This window comes from Stegodyphus dumicola, chromosome 3 (assembly GCF_044657685.1).
Source record: "Stegodyphus dumicola isolate Sdum_Otavi_A_Nest chromosome 3, ASM4465768v1".
In the NCBI taxonomy this organism is placed as follows: Eukaryota; Metazoa; Arthropoda; class Arachnida; order Araneae; family Eresidae; genus Stegodyphus; species Stegodyphus dumicola.
In genome coordinates this window covers 144,173,257-144,199,485 of record NC_140770.1, presented here as the reverse complement: position 1 = coordinate 144,199,485, position 26,229 = coordinate 144,173,257, and the positions used below count along the sequence as shown (strand labels likewise).

General features: G+C 34.3%; 1 protein-coding gene across 10 annotated transcripts in view; it reads left to right on the top strand.

The window, feature by feature from the left end:
* LOC118183479 (GATA-binding factor 2-like) overlaps nt 1-26,229 on the top strand; it is a 550,695-nt gene that overhangs the window by 462,987 nt on the left and 61,479 nt on the right. For all 10 annotated transcript variants that reach the window (XM_085813406.1, XM_085813403.1, XM_085813408.1 and 7 more), the window contains one exon: nt 2,908-3,053. In XM_085813406.1, the coding sequence (XP_085669532.1) occupies nt 2,908-3,053 (146 nt within the window). The remainder of the gene's footprint in view (nt 1-2,907; nt 3,054-26,229) is intronic.

Sequence of the window (26,229 nt, the reverse complement as noted above, 5' to 3'; positions counted from 1 at the left end):
TTTCTAATTCTGGAGTTAACTTTAGAAGTGCCTTAAGTATAGTTGAAAACTGACTTGGTTAAAGCCATAAATAACTAAAATATATCATCTGGACACTACATAACTTCCTTGTACGGTCTATTAAATTATAAAAATTTTTAACTTATTTCCTCGAATTTCATTACGGATATATTTATCATTTAATTAATTCATTTCTCATTTCGTTGCAAGGCTGCACACAAAAACTCAAAGCATCTTCATTAAAAATTGTAAAATACAGAAAAACATAAAACATCAAATGCAGTTAAAAACAGTTAAAAAAACAGTTTTTGAAGTTAGAGTACGCAGACCAAAATAATAATAATAATAATAATAATAATAATAATAGTAATAATTCTGTGAGTGGGCAAGAAGACAGATTTTTCGATGCACAAAATTAAAAGTTTATTTTTGATCCCACACCACATCCCCCCCCCGAAAAAAACACCACCACTGAAGTTTGTGCACAAAGAGACTTAAATCACTATTCTGCTACGTTTCAAGTGTAAACAATTGGCAGCCACGTTAGGCTTAGCGCCACTTAAACAAATTTAAACTGTTGACAATTCTACAACTATTGCATCAACTAAAGGCATAAAAATTTCAACTGGAACGTAAGAACAACCAAAAATTAAGGTGTACAACTATATGTTATAACATTCTCATACAAAAAATTTCAAAGTTTTGAGTTTTGCGAGATACATACGTACAGACGTCACGAAAGAATCTCTTCTGAATCCCTTTTACAGTCCATTTTGGAAAAAAAGAAAGAGAGAGAGACTTTTAATATATCGGTACATACATATGTCACGCAAAAACATCGTTCAAATGCATTCGAAAGCAGTCAAAATGGATGTTTTCTTTGAACGATATACCCGAAGTTTTGCACGATTGCGATACTTCCTGTACTTCGTATAAAGAAGTAAAAATGTAAAAGCAAGGAATTGTTTTTAAATGAGCATGCTGCTGGAAGCAGTATATTGATGGTAAAATTTCATATTGATAGTTTATTACTTTTCATGTTCTCTCTTTTAGTAGATGAATTACAAACAAATTCAAGAAGAAAGAGTGATTATTCTCAACTTTTGAACCAAATTGAAATGAAAAGGCCTCTTCTAATTTGAGGAGTATGGCTAACCTAAAAAACTAAATCTCAAATTATTTAATATACCTAATTAAATTATTTGGAATCTCAATAATCAGATCGGAATTTCAAAGTGTAGTTAAGCACTGAATAGGATGATTTCGTCCTCTCTTTAAACTAATCTATAAATAGATTTGAAAGGCAAAATTACATAATTGGATCTCAACACTGATTTTAAAAGAAGGGGGGAAAATAGCGAGTTAGAATAACATTTCATTGATTGCAGCCTTATTATTAGGATAGAAAGTAAAGAACTGGCTAAAAATCACTTTGCCGTGTTTTTGCTGGAAAGTTAAATGTTTAATTGTCTATAATTTCATTGTAAAAGTATCTCTAAATCACCGGTCAAAAAACTGAAAATGAAAGGAAACAATAAGTAGTCATTCAGTATATCTTAAGACAAATAGTATCGTACGGTAGTCATCAGATTCATATTGTATTTAGAAAGCGATTAAAATTTGAATTACAGCTTTTTGTGTGTGTGAGTGCTAAACGAAATTAAGGGCTTCTAAACATAGTCGCTTCATCAATGTAATTAAGGAAGTAAGTTTTTATTTGTCAAGTTAAGGTAAGGCGGAAAACATAAAGGGTGAAGTGATCTCAAATAAAAACTGCATTGCTAATGATATGAGTGCATGATAAGTTCACATTCAGTTTGAAACTGGATATGAAGCTAATAATATTTGATTATTATTATATTGCAATAAGTTAATGATATTTTCGGAGAAAGTTAGGAAAAAATATCATAAATACATAAAACTGAAGTCTGGAACGAATCCCTTTAAATTAAATTCATAATTTAATCTACCTTGATCTTCTTCATAAAAGAGGCGTTGGTTTTCCTTTGCTTTGCTTTTTTTGTAATACTGTTAACTAATATTTTATCTTTTAGAAACATCTAGCGCTTAGACATATGAAATCCTGGATTGCTTTTACAATGTGTATCAAGTATAATTTGCTAGTGAAACCTTCAAGCCAATAATTTCTTTTGTTCCATTTGCTCTAATTCCTCCCTTTCGTAAAAGTATATATTTATCATTTAAATATTCATAAGTTTGCTTGTAGTAGAATATATCTGATCACGTAATTAATACTTAAGTAAGATCCGCCCTGATCGGTTATAGTGGTTAACAATGTTGACAATCGTATCATTAAGCTCGGGTTCGAATTCCATGTCTAAGTGACATGGAGGCACTTAAAATACATGGCGAATCGAGTCTTCGCGAGTAGTTTGTAATTAGGGAAAGAGTGGTGAAAGACCCTTGGATCCGCACTTGGGGGATTCGCTTTCAAAATTGGGACGCAGTTTAGCGAAGTTGTTCTATCACTTATAAGATGCCATAGCAAAGATAGGGGCAATCCTGCGCTCCTCTCCGCAATAAAATTCGTGAACTCATTCTGATGTTATTAGACAAGTGAGATAAGTCACAGCATACTTCTAATAACCAAACAAGGCTGCACGTGTTTAAACACAACATACTGCAAGAAGCTCTGTTAAATCAATGAAAATATTTTCAGTTTAATGTTCATGTGTGATTCTAATTTTGTCTTAGTAATCAGATAAATCGTAGATCTAAATAGTTCTTTGTATTACTTTACTTGCACCCATTACGCGTGTTACTTCATCTTTTTTTTTTTTTTTTTCTTTTTCTCTCATTGTTGACGAAAGGTATTTATTTATTTATTCACGTACATTTGCAATTGTATAAGCATGTAGTCTGAAATGTGTTACCTTTCATTTTTAGAGGGACGAGAGTGTGTTAACTGCGGGGCCACCTCGACGCCATTGTGGCGCAGGGACGGCACGGGACACTACCTTTGCAATGCCTGCGGACTTTACCACAAAATGAACGGCCAAAACAGGCCGCTCATTAAACCTAAGAGGCGACTGGTAAGCATTAACAATTGGCACATTCTTTCTTCCGTTAATTTGTATTTATGAATTATTTTATCTATTGCACTGAAGTAACAACGATTTGAACTGAGTTTTTTTTTTTTTTTTTTTTTTTTTTTTTTTTTTTAAGTATGTGAATTACACTTTGCGAGTATATGCACAACATTAATAACCATGGCTAATAGTCGAGTATTTAGTTTAGTACAGTCTTCTTCCGCGATATGCCATCCAAATCTTGTCTTCCACTGACAAAGACTTTAGATCTCGACCTTCAAAGAAATCAGCAAAAATTTTCACAATTCCTGTCGGAGGAAAGGAACCTTAAGCAGTCACCCCTGTATGTGGCGTCTCATTGTCTTGTCGAAGTTTCTCGGTGAGGGCCAGCACGTGCCACGCATTCTAAACAGGTGGTCGCAGGATGTGACGTTAGTTCTCACTGAAGGCCTTCCAATGGGATCGGTGAAGAGACCCGGTAAATGGCTTTTAGCAACCTGTTCCGGACTTTGGTCAGGATAAACTGCGGTTAGAATTATAAAGTATTACGGTTTTCATCTTTCATTATTGATGCTCATTATCGATTGCGTTTTAGATAGCAAGTTTTTTTACAACAGTATCCTACGTAATAGCTAAATATTTTACACGTATGGTTTTCTCTTTCTGTAGAAAAGACAGCTTGTAAATTGGCTTTTCATACCTGCTAATTCTCCAGGTTTCACCGGGAGCCTCTTGGTTTTTAACGGCATCTCCCGGTAGATCGGTAGATTAACCAAATCTCCCAGGTTTTTTATTTTTAGCTTTTAACGAGAAAACTATTTCCCAGAAATTAATTAAATTTATCGATTTAATGAAAACTAAATTGCACAAATATCATTCTTTAATCCCTAGTGATTCTCAGCGTAATGTTTCTTCCTAGATTATATTTCATCTGAATTGGCTTAATCTAATATAGACTTCTTAAAACTTTTATGAAGATTTAAACAGTATTTAACAAATTAATATTTGTATATATGTTTGTCCTGCATGACTATATGGTATATTCGTACATTTATCAACGCAGTGTTATGTACGTTAAGGATTTTTTTTTTTTTTTTTTTACCATATTTAAAAATGCTTGGACAAATAAAAGCTTCCTTTTCGTGCTCAAGATTTTGTATATAATTATAAAATATTATAAATGGATAAAAATGTTATGAAATAAAATCAGCAAAAGATCGTAAAATTTAGAATATGTAATTAATTACTATTATGTTTACATTATTATATATTATAAATATTTCCTAAATCATGCATTGTAAAGTTATTTTACGTCATTTTGGACCTTCCTTTATATGTATATAAATATATGTGAATATGTGTGTAAATTGTGTTGCCGAAAAGGGGAAGAATTTCCTGGTTCTCGCGTAATAATATTACTAATTTTGATATTTCAAGATTGGTCTAAACCTTTAAATTAAGTAAATGTTTCTTCCGAATAACAAAATTCTTTATTTAAGAGTTGCATTTTTATCACTTCCTCGATATCTCAATCTAAACATTCTTATGTCAGACATAGCTACCTTATAAGGTATTTTCTTCCTCCTTTCTGAATGCCTTCGTGCTGTAACGGTAGCACACTCGGCGCCTATTCAAGAGGTCCTGATTCGAGTCCCGGCGACGGCAATGCTCTTTTTTCATGTTTCCTATTTCACAACTCCTAATGACTCTACGACCTCTTTAGACCAAATTTGAATAAGCATACTAATTCTTATGACTTCAGTAAAACTGGAACAAAGTGTACGTAAACCATACTTAGAAGGGTAATGTATGTAAACTTTCGTTTTACGAAACACTATATTACGTGTGCATGCGGAACGTATTACAGTTGTTTATATTCGATTGGCAAACTAGTTAACATACATGTAAAGCACTCAAATTTTTAACCAGTGACTAAAAGAGCTAGTCAGTTTAGAATTAATATCCATACAGTTTTCATATCTGGAAATTATATTTAACTAGTTCTAAATTTAATACAGAATCTGAGATTCAAAAATAAAGTATTACTTTATTTAAAATAAATACTTCTTCATGAATTGGCATATAAAATTACAAATGATTTTCGGAAAGGGTAAAAAATTATCCTATTGAAAAAAATTAGAAATAGATGTAATTCAAACGTAAATTAACATTCCTGAAACTCTTGAATGCTTCATGGACGTAAGGATTCACTTCGATAAAAGCATGACTATGAAGTGACTATACTAACTTACAGTACTTTATGAATTTTCAACAACTGAAAATTTCTCTTTTCCAATAAGTAACGGTACCACTTTTTTCTGCATTATTTTGCTTCTTTACTGAAAAACATAAGTGAATATGTTATCAAAAAGTAATTCTCTTTTGCTCAAAAAAGTTCAATGATCTTTACTCCCATACTTTTGTTTGGCTGCACATATATGTTTACAATGGGCGTCAAGTCCTTCAACCAAAAAATAATAACGTGTTAATCACATTCATGAAGAGCCTTAAAAGCTTCAGATTCATAAAAAAAAAATAAATAAAAAAACACGTGTATGTTTAAATGAATTTCCAAAGTTTTTAGTTTAGCTGCAATAATACGCAGACGTACGTTATTGGATATCTTAAGCTTTCTGATGTAGGCAAGTCTGAGAATGCAAAGTCTGGCATCGTAATAATCGTTGGTCTTCGAATAAGTGAAACAAAATTACAGTTGAGATTTATACAACTGTACTTTAATAAGGAGTATCAAGTATAATAATTTGATTCATTGATGACAATTCTTTTAGTTTATGATACCATCATATGGTTGCAAAAGTACTACAATATTCAAGACATGAGATTTTTATATTCAGTAAACTTTTCAAGGTAGAATCGATTATGCAAAATAATCGTATACCTGATGACTTCCACCTTGAGAAGCCCTCTCTCTTGAGCAATAACACTCTGTTGTTTTATTTGCAAGACACGTATTATGACGAGGAAAGAGTCGTCGAAGAATCTTGTCTGTTCTAGAATACAATGAAAAAGTATATGAGAATATGACATGGAATTGTCTTTAATTTTCCATTCATTACCTTTTCATTCCTCTTTCTCCACCCCTGCATCTATTTTGTTATCGGACTGGGATGTTCCCAGTGGCAAAAAGGTTGTATTCCAGGCAAAAGGAAAATTTTAAACTTGAAGGAGGAAAAATTTATAAGGAGGAAGGAAAAGGTTTCAGAAAATACATAGCATATGTTTCATGAAATAATTGTAGTTATACAGGATAATCTTACAACAGTTAAATCATTGTGAACAGAATAATGCAGAAAGGAGAATTATTTCACTACTTGTGTTGAATATTATTTCAGCTTCCATTGTCCCAATTATATAGAATTATCTTTAATGAAACGATTTCTCGCAATCGATTAAAGCAAGAAGAAAATCTCCAAGAAACGAATAAACTGTTTCAGAAGGATTTGTATTCTAAATTAATGCTTGCGAAATTTGGATGCAATACTGGAGTTTAGATAAATGAATGCTTGCGAAATTTGGATCCATTACTGAAGCCTAGACGTTAAACACTTAAGTGGCTGCGACATGTGAAATCAATTTCATCTGTATCCAAAAAGAAACAACGAGTGTTCAGAGATTTTCAATATCTTTTATCAGCCCAGTGCAATATTACAGTAAAGAACACTATTTCAAAAAGAATACATTTAACATTAGAGTTAAAATTCTTCGGACAATAACTTATCAAATTAATATCACCTTAAGAAAAATGTAAATATTACTAATTTATACAATTTAAAGTAGTCAAAGAGAGTTTAAATATTGACTGTTTCACCTGAACTTCGAATTCGTTTAATTTAACACTGATCTATAAAACAATTCCAAAATATCATCGGTGATATTTTTTAAACACTATCTATTTAAAAGTGCCCATTTTTATCTAACTTTTGCAAAGGAAATAAAAACATATAACCTTCATAGCGTAGGAAAAAGACATATAACCCTCTTTTGGTCCAACCAACGCGACATATAACCTCCTGTTGTATGTCCCGTTGTTTGGATCAAAAGAGAGAGTGCGTATGATCATCCGATAATATCTCTTATGTAGCCATGTACCAGTATACGGTTGCCACCTGCAGTGATTATAAATTTATATAAAGTGAATTTATAGAAATAGAGTTTGCATTTGCTCGATATGTATAATATTAATAATATACAACAGTTAACGGCTGACTAATATAAATATCAATAAAATTACAGTTTAAAATGAATAAAATTATGTCCGACGAGTATTGTTATGGGATTAAACCATTTAAAACATTCATGTTAACAGTCACATTCGCAGAGTACTACTCCTGCAACTGCTATAGGACATAAAACGAATGAAATGAATCGGATTATATGAGTACTTTTGATTCGAGCTGAATAAAATGAGTACTTCCAGAACTTTTATTACTTGGCGGGTAGCTTTTTAACTACCTTCCAAATTTCTTGTTTCTCATTTGGAAAATTTTATTTTTCTTAAAACGTATTTTTGTCGCTTTCAGTACGCGAGTTTATGATTGTTGCTCTCTATTGAATGAATCTTGAGAAGGTCTTATTTTGGTTTCACCGATTCAACGAATGAATCTAAGAGAAACATAGATCTTAAACCTATAATTAATTTGAAATTTCTTCCCCTAAATTTGAGAAACTTTCCAGATATTGTTATTCAGTTAAAGAAACCAAGATATGTATAGCTGCAAATGCAAATACTTAATACTGCATTATAACTGCAAAGTCTTTGTATCTACAGCTATACATGTCTTCATGTCATCAACTGAGTATCAAGCTAAGTTTCAAAGTGATTCAAATATTTCTTTGTAAAACGTCTCGATTTTCTAGGTCAAACTTTCAACACCAGTCTTTGTCGCGTGCGAGACCAATTTCAGGAAAGATGAAGACGGTTCGAACAATTATACACACGCGTTACCAGACGAAACCAATTTGTATCGATTATAGCAACTCTTTCTGTAAAACGTGCGCGGTTGCGGTTAAATGACTGAAATGCAAGCTCTGATTCCACTTCAAATTACACCAAAACACGAATCTGAAAAGGAAATCAAAGGAATCTCGTGTTCATTTTATTTTATTTTTAATAAATAGAAGAATCTCTTCACTGCGTCTTGGCAGGAAAATGATTTCAGAAAAGCCTTATTTCCCATACTGCTTTTCTGAACAGAGAGAGAAAGCCTTGAAATGTAAATGAAAATTTAGGTATCGATAATCTTCATCTCATTCTTTCAGTGAGTCAAGTTCAGTGATAGCGATACCATACTGTAGATGATCATACAAACACTTATTATTTTTTAATCGAATGCTGTCAAATATATTTTTATTTTGCTACCTATCTTTATTATCTGATCTGCCACCTTTTCTTCATTCAATGTCTAATTGAAAGTGTGCGTAAAGAATCATGGTTGAGAAATGAGGATTTCTCTTTTTAGTCATAGACCTGTGATAAGAGCATAAATTTGTTTAATACTATTTTTAACTTCCTTGTATGAAGGGAAGTATTGTAATCGCGACAAATTTCGGGTATCATAATTCAACGAAAATATCCATTTTGACCGCTATAGAATGCAATTTAACGATGTTTTTGTTTGACATCTGCACGTAAGGAAAGAATAAAGGACTCTTTTTCCCCAAAATAATTAAAAAACTGATTTGAAATAAATTCTGAAGAGATTTTTTTTCGTGGAGTCTGTATGTACGTATCTCGCATAACTCAAAAACGAGTAGCCTCACAACGTTGAAATTTTGTATATATGCAATTTTTGTATTTATGTTGAAATTTTGTGTATATGTAATTTGTATATATGTAATGTTAATATTGTGTAAATATGTAAAAATAACCACAATATAAGACTTTTCAAACTGGGAAATTTAACGATTCTCAAATCCGAGTAGGTACCATTATAGCAAAATTACAGTCTTAATGGAGATGTCCGATGAGCGCTGTTTGGTGATCCTTCTGATATTTTTATATTTATTTAGTAAATAATTGCATCATACAATAAGAATTTAATTATACATGTCAAAATTATCGCTTCACGATATGTCGGATTGAAACACAGTTAATTAAATTAATTAAAGTTACCTATTTTGAAATCTCTCTATTATTTACTAGGGGGGGGAACAAATAAGAGAATCAAAAGATTTTAATCAAACAGTGCAGAATATGTAACATGGACGGAACTGTCTGTAGCTAGTCCGCTTGATTATAGGAGTGGATTAGAGTATTTACCTCTGGAAGGCTGTCGATGTGTAAATATATTGTGATATGCGTTTTGCATAACTCACCTTGTAGAGACATTATGTTATTTCGGAAGCAAGAGAAATGAAAAATGAGCAACGCCTTCGCTGGGACTCGAACCACTGATCTCTCGAATACGCACCGAGCGTGCGGACCAGTACACTACGAAGGCATGCTAAGAAGGCGTGAGAAATACCTTATATACTCTCCTCTTTTTAAAGGGTGACTAGGGTTTTAGGGGACCCAATCGCCAAATCCTGGTGGTGAAGAATAATCATTCACCACCTTTTAGTTCGGACGCCACGCCATTAGGTATTTTTTTAAAAGCAGGAGAGATGAAAAATAAGCAGTGTCCTCGCCGAGACTCGAACCATAGACCTCTCGAATTCGCGTCGAGTGTGCTGACTACTACACCACGAAGTCGTGCTAAGAAGGCGGAAGAAGTACCTTATAAACTAAATGCTTTTATTTCTACTTTTAATTACCAAAAATAATATTCCTGCTTTATCTGAGGAGGGAAAATGTATTTGAAACCGCTCCACCCTATATAGTTTGAATAAAATGATTTATTTCAAAAGTAAATTACTTAATTATAAGATTTTATTGGAATATATAAAAATTAAACATGTTTGTGGGATATATATCAAATAAATATATTTATGGAATATATAAACGTTTTCCTGGTATTGATGAATAACTGCCCACCCCCCTCTGACTGTCATAAACGTTGCTAACTTAAAAGACTTCGAGAAATAGTAATTATCTCCTAAATAAAGTCGCTCAGACGAGAAAGTGGTTGCTGACTCTGACTGCCGAACCAAAGGGCTCGGGTTGGAATCGCGGAGAAAGCATGGATGTAAACTGTCTGTTCCGTATAGGAGACAACCGTGGCCCACCTATTAGGTACCTCCATAATAAAGTGACCGCCAGTTCCGCTTTACTAGTGGCCAACGCCTATAATGGCTTGTGCCCGCCTTTGGAAAAAAAAAAATAATAATCTCCTAATTAAGAGTTCAGGACTTTAAATCACCTCTGCAGATAATTCCTCATCATCAGATGATAGGTTATCATCTTTAGTGTTTATTTAATAACTCATAGTAATGCTTTTATACTCTCTAACTGCATTATCGAGAAATGTAGCCTGACTGAATTATTATTTAAGTGTTTCAAATGATAAACAATGCAAACACAAAGATTTGAGTATAACTGAAGATCGTATCTAATTTCAATAGATTCGCACCCATCCATGTCTTGTCGTTTCGATGTTGCTTTTTGATTTTGTTTAGCTTTATTTCACCTTTTTGGGCCTCTAATTAATGGAGTTCGTACTTTAATGAAGCTTTTGTGCGTTTAATTGATAAATTTTCTTCCGGATGTCTTCTTTGAATATAAAAGAGCTTGAATCATATAATTTTAACTTATTGTTTAATAAAATTAAATGTTACTGTAACAGGGGCATCAAAATTAACGAATTTATTAGGTTGTGCAATTTTTCTGATATGTTTCATTAAGTTCATAAATTTAAATTGTTCTCCCCCCATAAGATTCAGACTAATTATCACTAAGCGATCAGATAACGTTTAAAATCAAATCAGCCGATGTACCAAGATCCTAAAAGTATCATTTTCCATGTTTTTCAGTCAAATCTTCTCTCTTCACCATTAAAATTTTCTTCGTTAACATATTTTTTGACTCATTTAATCTACATAGCCTTTGATTATTAAATCTGTTAATGCTTACAGTAGCACTGCAGTTTGAGTTTTGTGTAAGCTTTAGTAAAATAATGTAATGCATTATTTTATAGATACTTAAGTTTTTAAAGAGAACAATCACGAAGTCTTATTTTATGGGAATTGTATTTTGTAATCATCGATATAACGTTATACTCTTGTAGATACATTACTGTACGATGATCCGAAGTTGTACGTCCATAATAATGTGTCTTTATTAGGAGTGCTCTCCTCAACATTCATGTTCAGTGAAATTGTACAGATGCATTACTGAAGCTCTTACTGAAATCTTAAATGATTACATCCTCAAATGTCCTTCTTTCCTTCTGCCTCAAATATATATATATGTAAAGTATGAAACAAAATTACTAACATATTAACGAAGATTTTCCGAGCTTATAACTACCACAGTTCTTACGTATCACTTTTTCGCCACCTCGCCTTCCTGCTGGCAACGTGTGGCTTATCCTGTGCTAGCTATTCTCTCTAATAGATAAAACTGCGCTTCTAAAACTATAGGGAGCATTTAGCATTCCTGCTGTCCTACTAGTTAAAGAGATATGTGATAAGAAATTCATTATTCAAAAATAATTTATGTTTAACTACCAAGCTGGTCATACTTCTACTAAAACTTCATCCGGTCATCGACTACACCGCAAATTGCAGTAATCTATGAAACAGTTTTTGGGCCATGACAGAAAAGTATATTGGTGCATTCTCTAATCTACTTGTCATCTAATATAAAGTTATCTACAACGAAATAAATCATCGCGCTCACACACATGCACATATGTGCCAAATCACCAACAGAGATATCAATCAGTGTTCAATCAGTCTCTACTGTGTTCAAGTCTAGGACTTTTGTACATACATTTAGACTTTTGGAAGCATCAGTTGTTCAACTTTTCAAAGACAGTCTCTTCTTAGTATTATTTGTGTACACTAATAATACCAGAAATCAGTGATCTCTGAAAGTCATCTGAAGAGGTTGATGGTACAGCAAGAGGAGGGGCAGATCCTCGAGCAACCCTCCGGGGTGTTCTCCCTCAAAATTGGGGTGGAAAGCTTATCAGTTAGCTAGGATTAGCTATGCCTCAATTACCTGCGGTACAACGGAGGTGCTGGCCTAGTACCTGTACCTGTGTTTTAGCAAGTTAAAAAATTGAACATGGTGAATTGGTGTTATAATTAAGGTTTCTGTAAAAGGCATTAATGATCTAAACACATGAGCGTCTTAACTGATTCATATTTCCCCGGGCTTTTGTAACGTTCTCTTGTTTTTGTGGCTCTCAACTATAATCTTCTCTTAAAAATAACACAAAATTTACCAAAATATAAGTCACTGAACTCGTGAGGTTCTCAGTGCCCATACTTTAAGATGACACAACGGAATCAACGAAATTGCACTCAACATTAGCATTAAAATCCCACTGGCTTCAGAAGGGAAGATCATTAAGTTTCACACTAACTTGATGGCATTTAAACTTACCTTAGTAACAAGAGTCCCCAGAGTTTATTACTATATTTTTGGAAAACATTCAAATACCTAAAATCAGAATTATCGTACTTGAATGCGTCTCGTTTTCAATGAGAAAAGAAAAACAAAAGTTAAGCCTCTGCGTATCTGTCACAGCTTATCGGATTGGACAAAGAAAGGGTCAAAGAAATATAAAAAGTCAAATGAATACAACCATCTAAAGATAGGAAATTATCCCTGGTGCGTGAGACCGTCGGAAGTACGGACAACGACATATGAATAAGTGGCCTGAAATGACTGACAATGACAAGATTACAATACCGAAATTGAAAAAATATAAAAAACAGAGGACCTCCCTTCAATCTCGGTTTCTTCCTATGACCACTTTGAAGTGAACGGAACACGCTCGGTAATAAGTGATCACGCACCTCGAGTCGACTCTCACTGATCACGCGAAAAGTCGGCTGTCTCACGCACCGATTTCTAATCGCAGGAACATTCAACAGTGCAACAGTCAAGTGAATGAAGTGTGTTTAGACGGTAGCAGTTTACGGGAAGATGTCTAAAATCTCATAGCAGGACTTGGTACAGGGGAATTATTTATTGTCTCATGAACGGTTAGAAGAGGCCACAGGATAATGTAATTTGCTATAGGTACTATACCTATGCCAATAAGCAGATTTTTATGAAATAGAGTCCTTTTTGAAACAAATAGACAGTCTTCTTCTTTTGCTTCAAAAATGAATGAATATTGACAGAAAATTTCATGTTATACTAAATTGTATGAAATCTTTTTCCGATTCAACAAATTAACGTTTTTTGTTCTCACATCTCTACATTTATTACATATTTTAGCAGAAATTTAACCCAAATCTCGGGAAAAAAGTAGAAAAAGTGATCCTACAACTTTGGTAGGCGTATTCCTTTTTTATATGTAATTATTTTATATTTTTTAAAACTCAAAAAACGCACGCTTGCTATTGGCAAAACCTGCAGCATCCGTTAGGCCTTATTACATTTACAGTTAAATTAATCGAACAGCATTTCCGCAATTTATGGTTTCCCGCTGCACTTGTGGGCCCCTACGTCTTAAGATTGTTCTTATAATCTGCAGAAAGCTTCTTCACAGTCACATAATAAAGCTTAACAAGTATGATGAAAGAATATTTAAGAGTTGGCATTGATATTTGATCTAAGAAAAGAAACGCAATTCTTTCAAATGGTCGAGGTCTTTGTTCTTAAAAGATACTTTCAGAATTAAGTTATTATTCAAATAGCAGTAAATTTCACGATATACAAGCAGTAGTATATACAAGTAATACAAGGAGAATTAGCATATATAGGTAAACAAACCCCAAAGAAGTAAAATCTAGCGCGATGGAAATTAATTACAAAAGCAATGAGTTCTAAATTCATAAGATGAATCTGAAGAGAAAATACTTTAAATTCATGTATACACGGATCGGTAAATGATTGAAGCAAAACACAGTTTCGCATCTGTATTGGAAAACTTTGTACTTCGTTGATTGTTTCATAGACGATATTATAAGGAAACTGTCTCATATTGACTTGGAATTTACATTGCAAGCCGCTAAATTTCCACCCAGCAACCTCCTCTTCAGAAAATCAAGCTCCATAGGGATCAGCTGCGCCTTTCCTCAGCTGAATGTAATTAGCGGAGAAAAGTTATAGCTGTTCATGATGTTGCTTTTTTTGCATTTCTGATATGTTAGCATTAAGCATAATGCTGCCGTACGGATATACAAGGGGCTTATTAACCGAGCATCTTGAAGATTAACCACAATTTTCCAGGCATCGGATAAATCATTGAAGAAGTGTTCAATGCCCAAACTTAAGGCCACTTAACTTTTACAACTTATATCTTAAAAAAGTAATTATTAAAATTTAAGTACGTTTCATGGAATGCATTTCTCTTTCGAATCCATCAGGAACCTTTTTTCTACCTCCAAAGCCAATGGATATTACGATACCGCACTGTATAAAATATGGTAAAACAAATAAACCGAGGTTACCTTAAAATAAAGATGGACGCGATGTAATTGGTCTCAATTTCTGCGCTGTCCGTGCCCATCATCGTGCGATGAGCAGACGGGTGGAGCGGGGTATGTGGCGAAGGAGGGGGCACTCCCATCACTCTCATCATCCATCGTATGTCGTTTGGAGGTGTGCGTGCCGGCTTGATGATCTTCCCATCCGTGAGAAAACGTAGCCCCGGGCCTCTGGCCGACGAAACAGTGTTCGGTTATTTATTCTTAAGGTCAAGGAAGACTTTGAAGAAACGTGCTTTTTATTTCTCTAACATTTTTAATATGACACAGATAAAATTTTCATTACATAAGCTGGTTTTCTTTTATAAATGCAATGAAAGCAGACGTTGACAGTTATCTAATACTTTTGTCACTAGCGCGAGAACTAGCGGAAATTTATGTGAACTATAGAAAAAAGGGTTTTATTTTATACACAGCACAACTCTGCAAAGATACTTTCGATTAACGTAGCTAAGAACTTAGTAAGTTTGATAACTGTTATTTGTTGTACACTTCTGTCCTTGTTGATTGGGATCGAGTGTGGCAATATCTCTTTTCCTCAAAAAGCCATCTTAATCCGTATCAGATAGTCCAGGAATGAGACTCGTGATCCTGTTAATCTGACAACAAGCTCACAAGTGAACTTTCAGAGTGCTGGATTTTATACGCCAGGCCTTACTCTGTTTAGGTCCGACTGAGTAAGGCGTGGTATGACAGAGTAATTATTCTACATTCTGCATAAATCTATGAATCGCGAGCACCACTACCTCATTCGGGATTCAATTTCTGGCCCTTCGCTGAAGCGCCCGTTTACTGATTCCTGTCCTGCAAAATTCACTTTTAGAAAGTTTTGATGTTTCTAAAACCATTTGAAATTAACATTTGGGGGGATTTTAAATCTGTATCGTTAAACTATATATAATTAATAAAACTTAGAGGTTGTGTATATATGCAGCAACAAGATTATGTTTCACTTTTAATTGTGTTTCTCATCAACTATCATTTGAAAAGGCGTCCTTTATTTCTTTATATTTGTAATTCTGACTATGAAAGTTCTTTTTTACTAGGTCATGCATCCCATCCAACCTCCCCAAAAATCCCTCAAAAAAGCAAAATAAGACTCATCCTCCTGCCAATGGTCCCAAAATGATTAAAATTATCTAAAAGGCATGAAGCAAAGTTAAATTTTAACGAATTTTGTTTGCGTTGATAAAATAGTGGGAATTCCCTGTTCCCGCTAGTTTTCGTGATAGCAAGTGTAATATTAGAAACCTATAAACATCTCGCCTTGTTCTGAAATATTCTGGAAATTGGGTTTATCGATTAAATACGTTCAGTATCTGTAAGCTTCGAGCATTAAAACTTCTACAAATGCAGTGCATCTGAGAGACAACAAAGATAAGATCACTAAGCTAACTAACCATCAAGCAAGATTTAGTTCCACTGGCGATCCGGAAAGTCTCGTTTCCTTCACTCCATTATGAATTAAAGGTAACAAAATCTTTATGCAATTTGGCCAACATTGGCCAATTTGTCTTGAAGATTTACTTTTCAGTTTTTTCATTTTGGAGCATTTAAAGATAAATTAGCAATCCTTGGTTCAGGCCTATTGGAAATATACTAGCCCTGTTGCTATAGCGACAGCCCTTCGCCAGATACTGTGGCGGGACCTATTCTTCTCATAGACAGACAGTATGCCGGGGTACCACTGTGCAAAAATTTTAGTTTGCTGCTCTGATCGAAAAAGTAAACGAACTTTCTACTTGCAAACGATGCCAGAACATTAAGGTGTTGGTAAAATTTATGAAGGTCGCTTTTTTACAAGTTAGATATTGATCTTCGTAAGGGTGTGGGCACCTTTATGTAGAGGCATCTTTATGAAGATTTCTGTTTCCGAGCAATGATTGGCTTACATTAAAGTACCAGCACATTCCCAATGGAACTCCATTTTGAAGGCATCTTAGTGAGAAGGAATTGAAAGAACAGAGATTGCTGAAAAAGGTACGCATAAGAATAAATTGCTATGAGAAGTCGAAGAATGGAAGTAAAAGAATGAATATCGAATGAAACTTCGTAATGAAAAATCGAAATGAGCTACTTTATTGAATAAGGTTATATAATTTAAGAGAGGGTGTGATTGACTGATTGAGTAGGAGCTTCATATTTGTTTGTGCAATCGAGTTAATATTTTATATGCAACCTGTATTCCAATAATCATACTCTACCTTTTCTTGAAATTTACGTCCACTTCGTTTGATTTCGCAGTCGCCTACGAAGCATTGTACGAGGAGATAAACGGTTCGTAGTCTTCTGAAATGGTTGACTTTAGTAGTAGATTAAGTAGCTAATCTATAATGAATAAGAAAAATTAATGCGCTTGGCTTTTCCTTCGAATTCCCATTGGAAGATGCGGGCTGTGCTTCCGGAGGGAAGAATACCACAAGGAGAGTGTCTTTTCGAGGGTCAAAGTCTCAATTCATTAAAGTCGGCGATTGTGTGAAATTTTAGTAAACGACTCTTTTGTTGACGGGGCTGTGTGGAAGAACTTCATTTCCATCTCATCCAGACTACACAATATCCGAACCTGACAAATGGAGGCGCATGAGAGCCCTAAACCGGACAGCGGATGTGCCAACTGGCGCGCACCGGAACTTCCGGTAACAAAAGATAAGGGAACGCGGAAACAAAGCTCGACTCCAAAACAAACAAGCGCGCCTAAATGATCTCCCATAAATTAAAGCAGAGAAGCTCCCGCGAATTCGCTGCCGCACACTTCAGATAACGGCGGTTGGGTCATTAAAATCGCATTTCGCTGATGAATTGTTACTTCAGAGCAGTTTGCCGATTCGACACAAAGATGCCCTTTTCCACCATTCGTTCACTGCAGCTCACTCCGGGCAGCTAACTGCCTACCTGAAAGGAAGCTATTGCTAATTGCACGCTGCTGCAAGAAAACGAGCTGAGCACAAGAAAATAGCTTATTCACTGCAAGACCTCTAAATGTATGTCGCAGAACGCTGAGTTTATAACTCACCATTCATAGAGTAGCTAAGCCATTCATATGATTTAACAGTTCTATGCCATCTACGCGAAAAATAAGCATCGGAACGGCTACAGTTGTTAATTGCTATTGCTATTTACTTTCAAATATATATTTCTTTGTACTGAGAAAGAGACAGCACTAACTGAAATAAAGGCTTCGAACACTAAATGAAATAAACTAAAGAAAAATTAAACAAAACGCAAATATGATTCCATAAAATTTAACAAATGAGCTATAATATTCAGCAAAATAAAAACACGTGAAACTATATAATTGTAGTTAAAATTTAATTGAGGAAAAAAAAAAATAATAAAATCTGGAAGGGTTCAGAACATCTGGAAGAGTAGCGAAACATTTTGTAGAATACTAAATGAATATACATTTAGACTAACATGATATAGTTGTATATCATCAATATATTTAAAAAGTGAAAAAATATGCAATTATATAAAAATATTCTATGGCTCTATAAAAGTATTGAATGTTCTTAATTAGGCAGATCATGAATTAAATGCATATTTATTTAAATCAGGGAGATTAAAAAGTGAAAAAAAAAAGAATAGTATTTTTATGAACTGTATCTATTGTTTTTAAATAGTCTTACTTGTTTATCACTTGCAGAGAAAATAAATGATAAAGGATGATATCCCTGCATTTGGGTCGATTGACAACAGACTCAAATGAAAATTGAAACAATTCTTTACAGTGGAACACACAAATTCACTAATAACTCGTTGGACGGACGGGATTTGACTTTTTGAGACTGACAACCGTTTGGACTAAAAAATTGATTAGTAGTATATAAGTAAATCATAAAGCGTAATGAAGCCTCAAGCGCAATTATAGTTGTCCTTAATTGCAAGAAACGGAGAAAGTGATATCGTACGTAGAAAACACCATTTGCAATTAAAGATCTCAGGATAACTGATAGAACAAGATGCAGGACAGATCTTATTTTGAATTTGGCTGTCTTACATTTCTACTTTCTTGCATCTCTCTTCTGCTTGATGCTGTTCATTTTCATCCAGCCTAATCTCCTTTGAAGTTCTATTATTTAATGTTTTCATCACATGTTTTACTTAGTTCCACGCTAATACTGATAGGCCTTATCAAAATAATGTGGTAAAAACAATTTTATAGAATTAATTTAACTGGATATAAGAACGCAAAACTTTAGACGAAGTTCTACTAGATAATCCAACAAATGTATTTAATAGCTTAAATATACTAAAAAGTAAATCACAGAAAATGCATAATATATTACTCTCAATCAGTTTATGGTTTAAAACCCACTGTGTTGCTGTTTCTTGAAAACTTTTCGGAGCTCGAATGTTTGCCACCACTGAAGAGTATGTGAAGTTTTGCTACTCTGTAGTTATTATGATGTGTATATTTCACAAATGTATTAATTTTCCTCAATCTATTCGGTATATTTCAAGGAACACTCAGGATTAAGCTCATTATTTCAGAGTAATTAAACATAAAGCTATCAGAATATATATTTCTGCTTTCTGCAGAAGAATTTTACTGTACAACAATCAGTTATCAAGGTATTATTATTGCTGAAGTAAATGCCGAACGTTTCCGATTATATTCGTAGTCTTGTCAGATAGAACCTCTGTCGGATAATACGCGTGCCAAATTACTATTTACAGTGCTGCGAAATCCAAGACAAATCCTCTGCAACAACTTTGCAGGAAAATTTTATTCATCAAGTCGATCAAACATAAAATGATGGAAATATTAAATGATTTTTATTTCGGCCTGTAACTAAATTTAAAAAGACTTGGATTACACACGTTGATTTTAAAAAGGGGAATTGGGGATTTAAAAAAAAAAAAATATTATTTAAAGTCCGTTAAACGTCTAGAAAACATTTAAATACTAAAATGCTAAGAAATATCAAATTTCATCTTACTCAAGCAGATTCTGGTACTTATTGTATTTATTGCAATAGACCTGGAAGCTGTGTTTTATCTCATGCCATGTTCACTAAATCATGTATGGAGATATCGTTGCGAAGACTGGGCCATAGGTAGGGCTGATCTTTTGTCCTCTCGAGAGCTATACTTTAATGAGATCTTTTCATGCGGACAAGTCAAGCGTATTTGTGGGATAAGAAAAGCTAGGAAATTCCAAAACTTTGTGAGACAGATCCCAGGTCCAGATTGGACCCAACAGATCAAAGACCATTTCAAAGTGTCCCGTAAATATAGCATATATTGTAACTTACTAAAATAAAATAGATATTTCCTTTTAAGCTTAACCCTTTCCGGCACGCTACCTTTTAAAGTCAGAGTTTTGATTTAAAAAAAAAAAAAAAAAAAAGTAGGCAGTCTAATTAGACCTAGAGGAGTACACAAGTAAAATTTTGTGAAGATAGCACTTATCGTTTTAATTCTGTGGGTGTGTCCAAAGTAGCACACTCATTGAATAGAGCTTCGAAAAGAGTGCTGAAACGAGCATTGTTGTCAATGAGCTGACCGATGAGATGCGGAGAAACAAAGAATACAGACTCTGAGTTGTCCTAGATTATCGGTGAGCCCGGTCTGGGCACACCTAGGGCAAGGTGACCCTTTTGATTTAGGCAAGATTTCAAGGTAAAAATTTAAACTAATATAGAATAAGGAAATTAGCATACAGCCAAAAAAATAACATAGAAATTTCTTTTCAAACAATTCCTTTTATTCCCTAAAAAATCTGGAAGACTTCTTTGAAAAATGAGGGTCTTAGAAAACTAAACATGGCTAAAATATATGGACTGGTTTGTGTTGAGCTGCCATCTAATATGAATTAAGAAGGTTCAGAGTAACCTATAAATCCTTTTTCATTCAATTTTTCTGTGCGTACAGAAGGAAATTTTTAGGTGTGTCCAGACCGGACACACTGTGCCGCAAAGGTTTAATAAGGCAATCTTTTTCGATTACTCGCTGTTGCGTTTCAAGGGGGCTGCAACAGACTGACAGTACTGAAATAAAATGCCTGCATGCTTATCATTATTTAAGATGTATGTGTATAATGCATAAAAAAAAATATTTTGTGAAAGAAAAGAAACATATGCAAGCTAAGCAGCATTCTTTGCCTAAAATGTCTTATAAGTCACATGTATAACGCCAGATTTTATTTCATATTGCAGTTTCCCATTTAGACCATCTGAGCGGTAAAATAATTGAACATCGACCCAAGTTATAGTCTTACCGAACGAACTGGCTGCGTAGGAATCTCCCAGTTTAACATAAATACGAGCAGGTTTCCTTCTGAAAGTCCTCTACAAATGCATCCTTTACCTTAGGCAGATAGCCCTCGAGTACTTCGCCGCAATCTAAATAATCCATTCCAACCTCCTTTAGATGTGGAATAAAGAACAGATTAAAGATTTGCTTTATTAACGGCTTCGTTATCAGCTCATTTACATGCCTATTAGCAGAAACCGCAGTTTGATGCTACATCCGAACATTTTCACGAACCTCTTTGCGTTTATTGCTATGCATCAACCGAAAAAGAATTCGTTCATTCATTCATTTCATCCGTTTGCGTTTGCTTTTGCGAACTCTTATCCCAAAATAAACCACTCGCGTTTTCACTTCCGAAGTACAACTGCCAGGGCGCCACTTTTTCTCTCCGATTAGATAAACAAACACCAGCCATAAAAATGATTTCTCTTAATAGAGCGGCTTCCGTTTTAGTAACCTACTAAACGCTAAATTCTCTCGCCTGCGGCAGCTCGCAAACGGTGGAGAGAAGACTTGTTAACCAAAATGTCGCCTTATCGCACCGCAAGGAACAAATGTAATCACAGAGGGGGAAAAAAAAGTTCCACACTGATATTGATAGGAAAAGGTCCGCGACAGCCTGTACTAATAAAAAGAATTTTCTCGGCCCACGATGAGTGCAGTTAAAATTACTCGCCAGGCTATCAGTGTTTTGCCGCCCATCGTTCGATCTTCGAGCCCAGAGCGACGTAGTTGACAGGTGTGTTAAATAAGCGATGGCCTATTTTGGCGATTTATCGCCATCTTGGCACACGAATTTCATTTCGTTAATTTCATTTCCACTCCTGTTTGAAAAAAAGATGAAAAGGATGAAGATTTAATATAAGCATTTTTAAGATCTCTATCAGTACGAATGGCAAACTCCGAGTTTATAATTATGATAATTTTGTTTAATCTTATACACGAATAAATGTTTTTTCCTAGTAGTCAGACAATTGTATTAGTTAATGACATCATTCAAGAAAACGAGTTAAAATGCTATTTCCAGTCTCGATTAAAAATTTTCCAATATGTTTTGAAATCTTTTTCTCATTGTTTGATGAATAAGAACTTTGGCGGTAAGTTATAACAAGTCTGCTTGAGTAAGTTTAATATATTGTAATAGTTACAAATGTCAAAAAGGCTAAAAATCGGATTTTTTTAAATATTTTTTATATTATTTTAAATATGTTTAATGTTTTGATAACTATCAGAACTATATACAAAAGAGTTTTAATACTGCAATGAATGTGTAAGATTCTAGCTAAATTAAGGTCATTTTGTTGATTAGATCTTTCGCTATTCGCTAAGTTCAACTGTATCAACAACAACACATGGAAATGCTGAAAAGACCCTTTTAATTCAACTCAACAGAAGCATTTATAATCGGCAGTCCTGGTGCTTACAAATGTACGCAAATACTTTTGGCGGTAATTTAAAACAAAAATGTAAAATTAAAACCAAGTGAAATAGTAAGTCGAAGTTGCACATAAATATTTTAACGCGTTAGTTGGCTCTTTGCCCTACCACCGACGTAGAGTAATGATTAATATGCCCGGCCGTAAAATAGCAAGCTTAAATAGCACAGAAACAACGGGCCCGAAAGGCAGAACATGTTGTGTCTGAAGTAACTCAGACACCAGCTTAAATAGTAGCTTTCTACCCTACTTTGCATAACGCGCGAAACTGAAATTTCATTCTGGCAAGAAAGCGTGAGTTGAAACTGACAGCAATAGGAAAGGTTGCTTCAAAATAAAATTAACTGTTCATTAAATTAAATAAAAAGTCACAAATGCTTCACCGAAATAATAAAAATTGTCTCAACTAACGATTGTTTTTAAGTAGATTACATAAACTATAATTACCGCATTTACTTCAATATAATTACATTATAGGACAAATTTTAAGAAAGCAAAATGCGCGTAAATATTTATTGAATGCATCATTCTGATTAGAATTCATTTCAAATGGAAGTGGACACCACCAGAAAGACACGCTGTTTGCTTCTAATTGGGTTGAAAGTTAAGCAGCCTAATCAAACAGTACAATATTTTACTGTGGCATAGAAAAAGAAATTAGGAAAAATCAATTACCTGTGTGGTTCGTTTAGTATTTAAAAAACAATGTAGTTTTCCTATATAGTATGATAATTCAACTTCTTCTTCACATTCTGTAATTCAATTTATGAAAATACCGGATTATATAGCAAAAGGAAGGGTCTTATTTTCTAGTAAATATGGTACGTATACTTTAAATACCGTATTCATCATAGTAGAGCTATTTTACCTATTCTGAAGAACTTTTTTTGAGTAAATATTAAATATGGACGCCCTGTCGTGGATAATATAAGATTAACTAACTAACTTATAAACATTAATTTCGGCTTTCGACAAAAATATCAGTGAAATCAGTATAGAAATTTATGTGAAGCTTGATATATTTATCAGAGATGAAATCATTTAACTCAATTTTCATTCTAAATAAATTCAAAATATAATTTAGCTCCTTTTTTAATTTAAAAACTGAAAGAAAGCAAAGCTGTTTATTATTATTTCCGAGCATTTGCATTCAATAATATGAAATGCTACTTAAAATTTCTTTCTTTTGCTGCCAACTTACTCATCGTAATCAAGTAAACAGGAAAAAAGAATTTAGCTTAACTTCAAATATATATATATTGACAAACGTAAGGCGTTTTACTGAGAATTCGAAATGATTTTCGCGGCGAGGAAGAGTGCAATTTCTGAAAAAAATGTCCGACTTAGCTCTTTTTAGCAAAGTAAATGGAAACAAAACAGTGTGTCAATATTGTAAAACTGAATACTTCCTTAAACATGAGCATTCCTTACACGCTTTTCTCCTTAAGCACTAATCAATTGATTAGAACATTTCGACAGTAAATCTTCGTTTTGGTTTCATTGCGTATTAAACGAACCACGTAACCAAGTAAAATTATTATAATTTATAAATAATTGCGCACCATCTACGGCAAACTTTAGAGATATAGTAGCAAAGGAGTATCCTTTTCACGATAAGGAAGGTTAGATCCCCTTCAATTTGCTTTCGAATCACCTCAGAAAATTTTCATTAATAACATCTCTCGCGTTCCGTGCCATTTGCAAAGCTGTAATTCGATATCAAACGTTGTAATGTGCTGTCTAAATATTCCACTGCATATCACCTCCCCTTCTTTTCCATCGCACGGCCACTAGTTCTGCGAGAGCCGCAAAAGCAAAAGAAATCACCTTGCGAGTTGGATGTTCTTTCCCTCCCCACTTCACGCTCACGATTGCATTGCGAAAAAGATGGATGCTGATCCCGAAGGGTGAGGTTATGCACAGATTGAGGGGGGCAAGCAGCATATCACATTGAAAGGGGGATAGGCTATCACAGCCGGTTCTTCTTCGAGATCTGACGTTGGAGGGATTGACCAAAAGCATGGAGTTCTTGTGGTTAGTAATTGCCCTTGTATACCTTGACTGTGAGGATCCGTGAATAACTGTGGAATGAAGGTTTGCAAAAAGGATGAAAATAAGCGATAGGAGAAGGTGGGGGTAGGTAATCTTCACGCCCCTTCCCCCTGTTCTTTATATTTTCACTTCTTGGCGATAGATCATTCTTAACAGCGGACGGTTTGGGCAAGCCCACCTTATCTGCCTAGACAAAGGCGCCTGGCCTGGAATATTATTTGCGAATACAAGGCCCATTATCACCTCGTTAGGACCTGTTCTCACACTACTGTCTGCCCCCCCTGGCCTGTCAAATTCACTCCTCCCTGCCGGGGGGGGGATTTTTGAGCGTCTAATAAGGCATCTCTAAACAGACAACCTCCGTCTCACCATGTAAATATATCGCCGGAGATCTGATTTGTATCACGTGTCTTATATTCACACACACTTACACTTGCATCCGAATCTGGCTTCACCTAAGCACTTTTTTAATGTCTATTTGTACATTCGAAGATATATGTAATAATCAGCACGCGCTGCTAGCTCACACCCAAACGCTTTTCAGCGATAACTGGTATTTTTCATTCTTCTCAGACGAAGGGATTACGTAGAATTCTTTTTATTTTTATTTTTATTTTTTATTTATTTTTCCTGCATCCGAGAAAGTGGTCAAAACAGTTCAGTGACCATCACGAGGTGTTCCGATTGGAGCCAATTGATTACCTGAGTAATGGATCGAGCAATAGTTCCGGACGTTTCTGTCCCCTAACGCATTAATTGTGAATTCCGTACTTTTAATTGGTCAGAAGTTTTAAGCTTTGCTCATAAATAATAAATGAGATATAAATATCCTATGAATATTTGCATTAGTATATAAAATTTATTGATATTATTAAGAATTTACTATATTTTGTGAGGTATTATCCATATAACTAGATGAGAAACAAAATAAAACTATCTTTATTACAAATGCGTATACAAAGATCGTTTTCGTATATTTACCTATCTTTTATAAGAACGATAATTTCAAACCAAACGAAGGTTTTTTTTTGGGGGGGGGCTATTTCATTTATTATCATTTTTTACTTTATTCTATTATTTTAGCTTCGTGCCTTCCTCATTTTTTACTTAAGACAAGTGCTTATTTCTCTCTGCTCTTACACATATCTGCTTGTAATTACATCATTCAAGTAAATATTTGGTGCGTTTACTTAAAATACTAAATGTTAATAACCATAAAGTTATGGTTAAATTTGCATATACTGTCGTCAGTACTTCTGCTCAAGTGATACAGTCCAATTTTACTCATTCTTTTTTAATGGCATTAAATGAGCTTCTTGGAATATACCAAGATGTACAAAAGCATATGTTAGTAATTTTTAAGACAACCGTTGAAATATGGTTTCTAAATGAAATTCCATAATACGAAAGTAGTGATAATATTTGTAGTAAATCTGTATACAATCTATGAATGTGGAAAATCAGGAAAAATAACAGAACGGCATTACTGTTATACGTAGTAATTCTTTTTTATGGTGTTGGTGTTGGTGTATTTAATTATGGCAAAGCACACGAGGGCTATCTGCCTAAAGGGAGGGATGCCTTTCGTGGAGGACTTTCTAAGGGAAACTGGCTCGTATACACGTTACACATGGGGAAAACCACGAAAACGCCCATGCAGCCAGCCCGTTCGCGGGATTCGAACCTCAGACCGAACTACCAGTGTTCAGCGTCTTTACCGCTCGGCCGCTGGTGGGCCTTTTTTATGTGTAACTTCTAAAATGGCTAAAGGGCCTCTTAGTCTTACAAAAAGACAAGCAAATGTTATTGAAGCCTTTTGTAAACATCACCCCGTTTTCCACACTATCAAGGATCACTGAAATTTCTTTAAA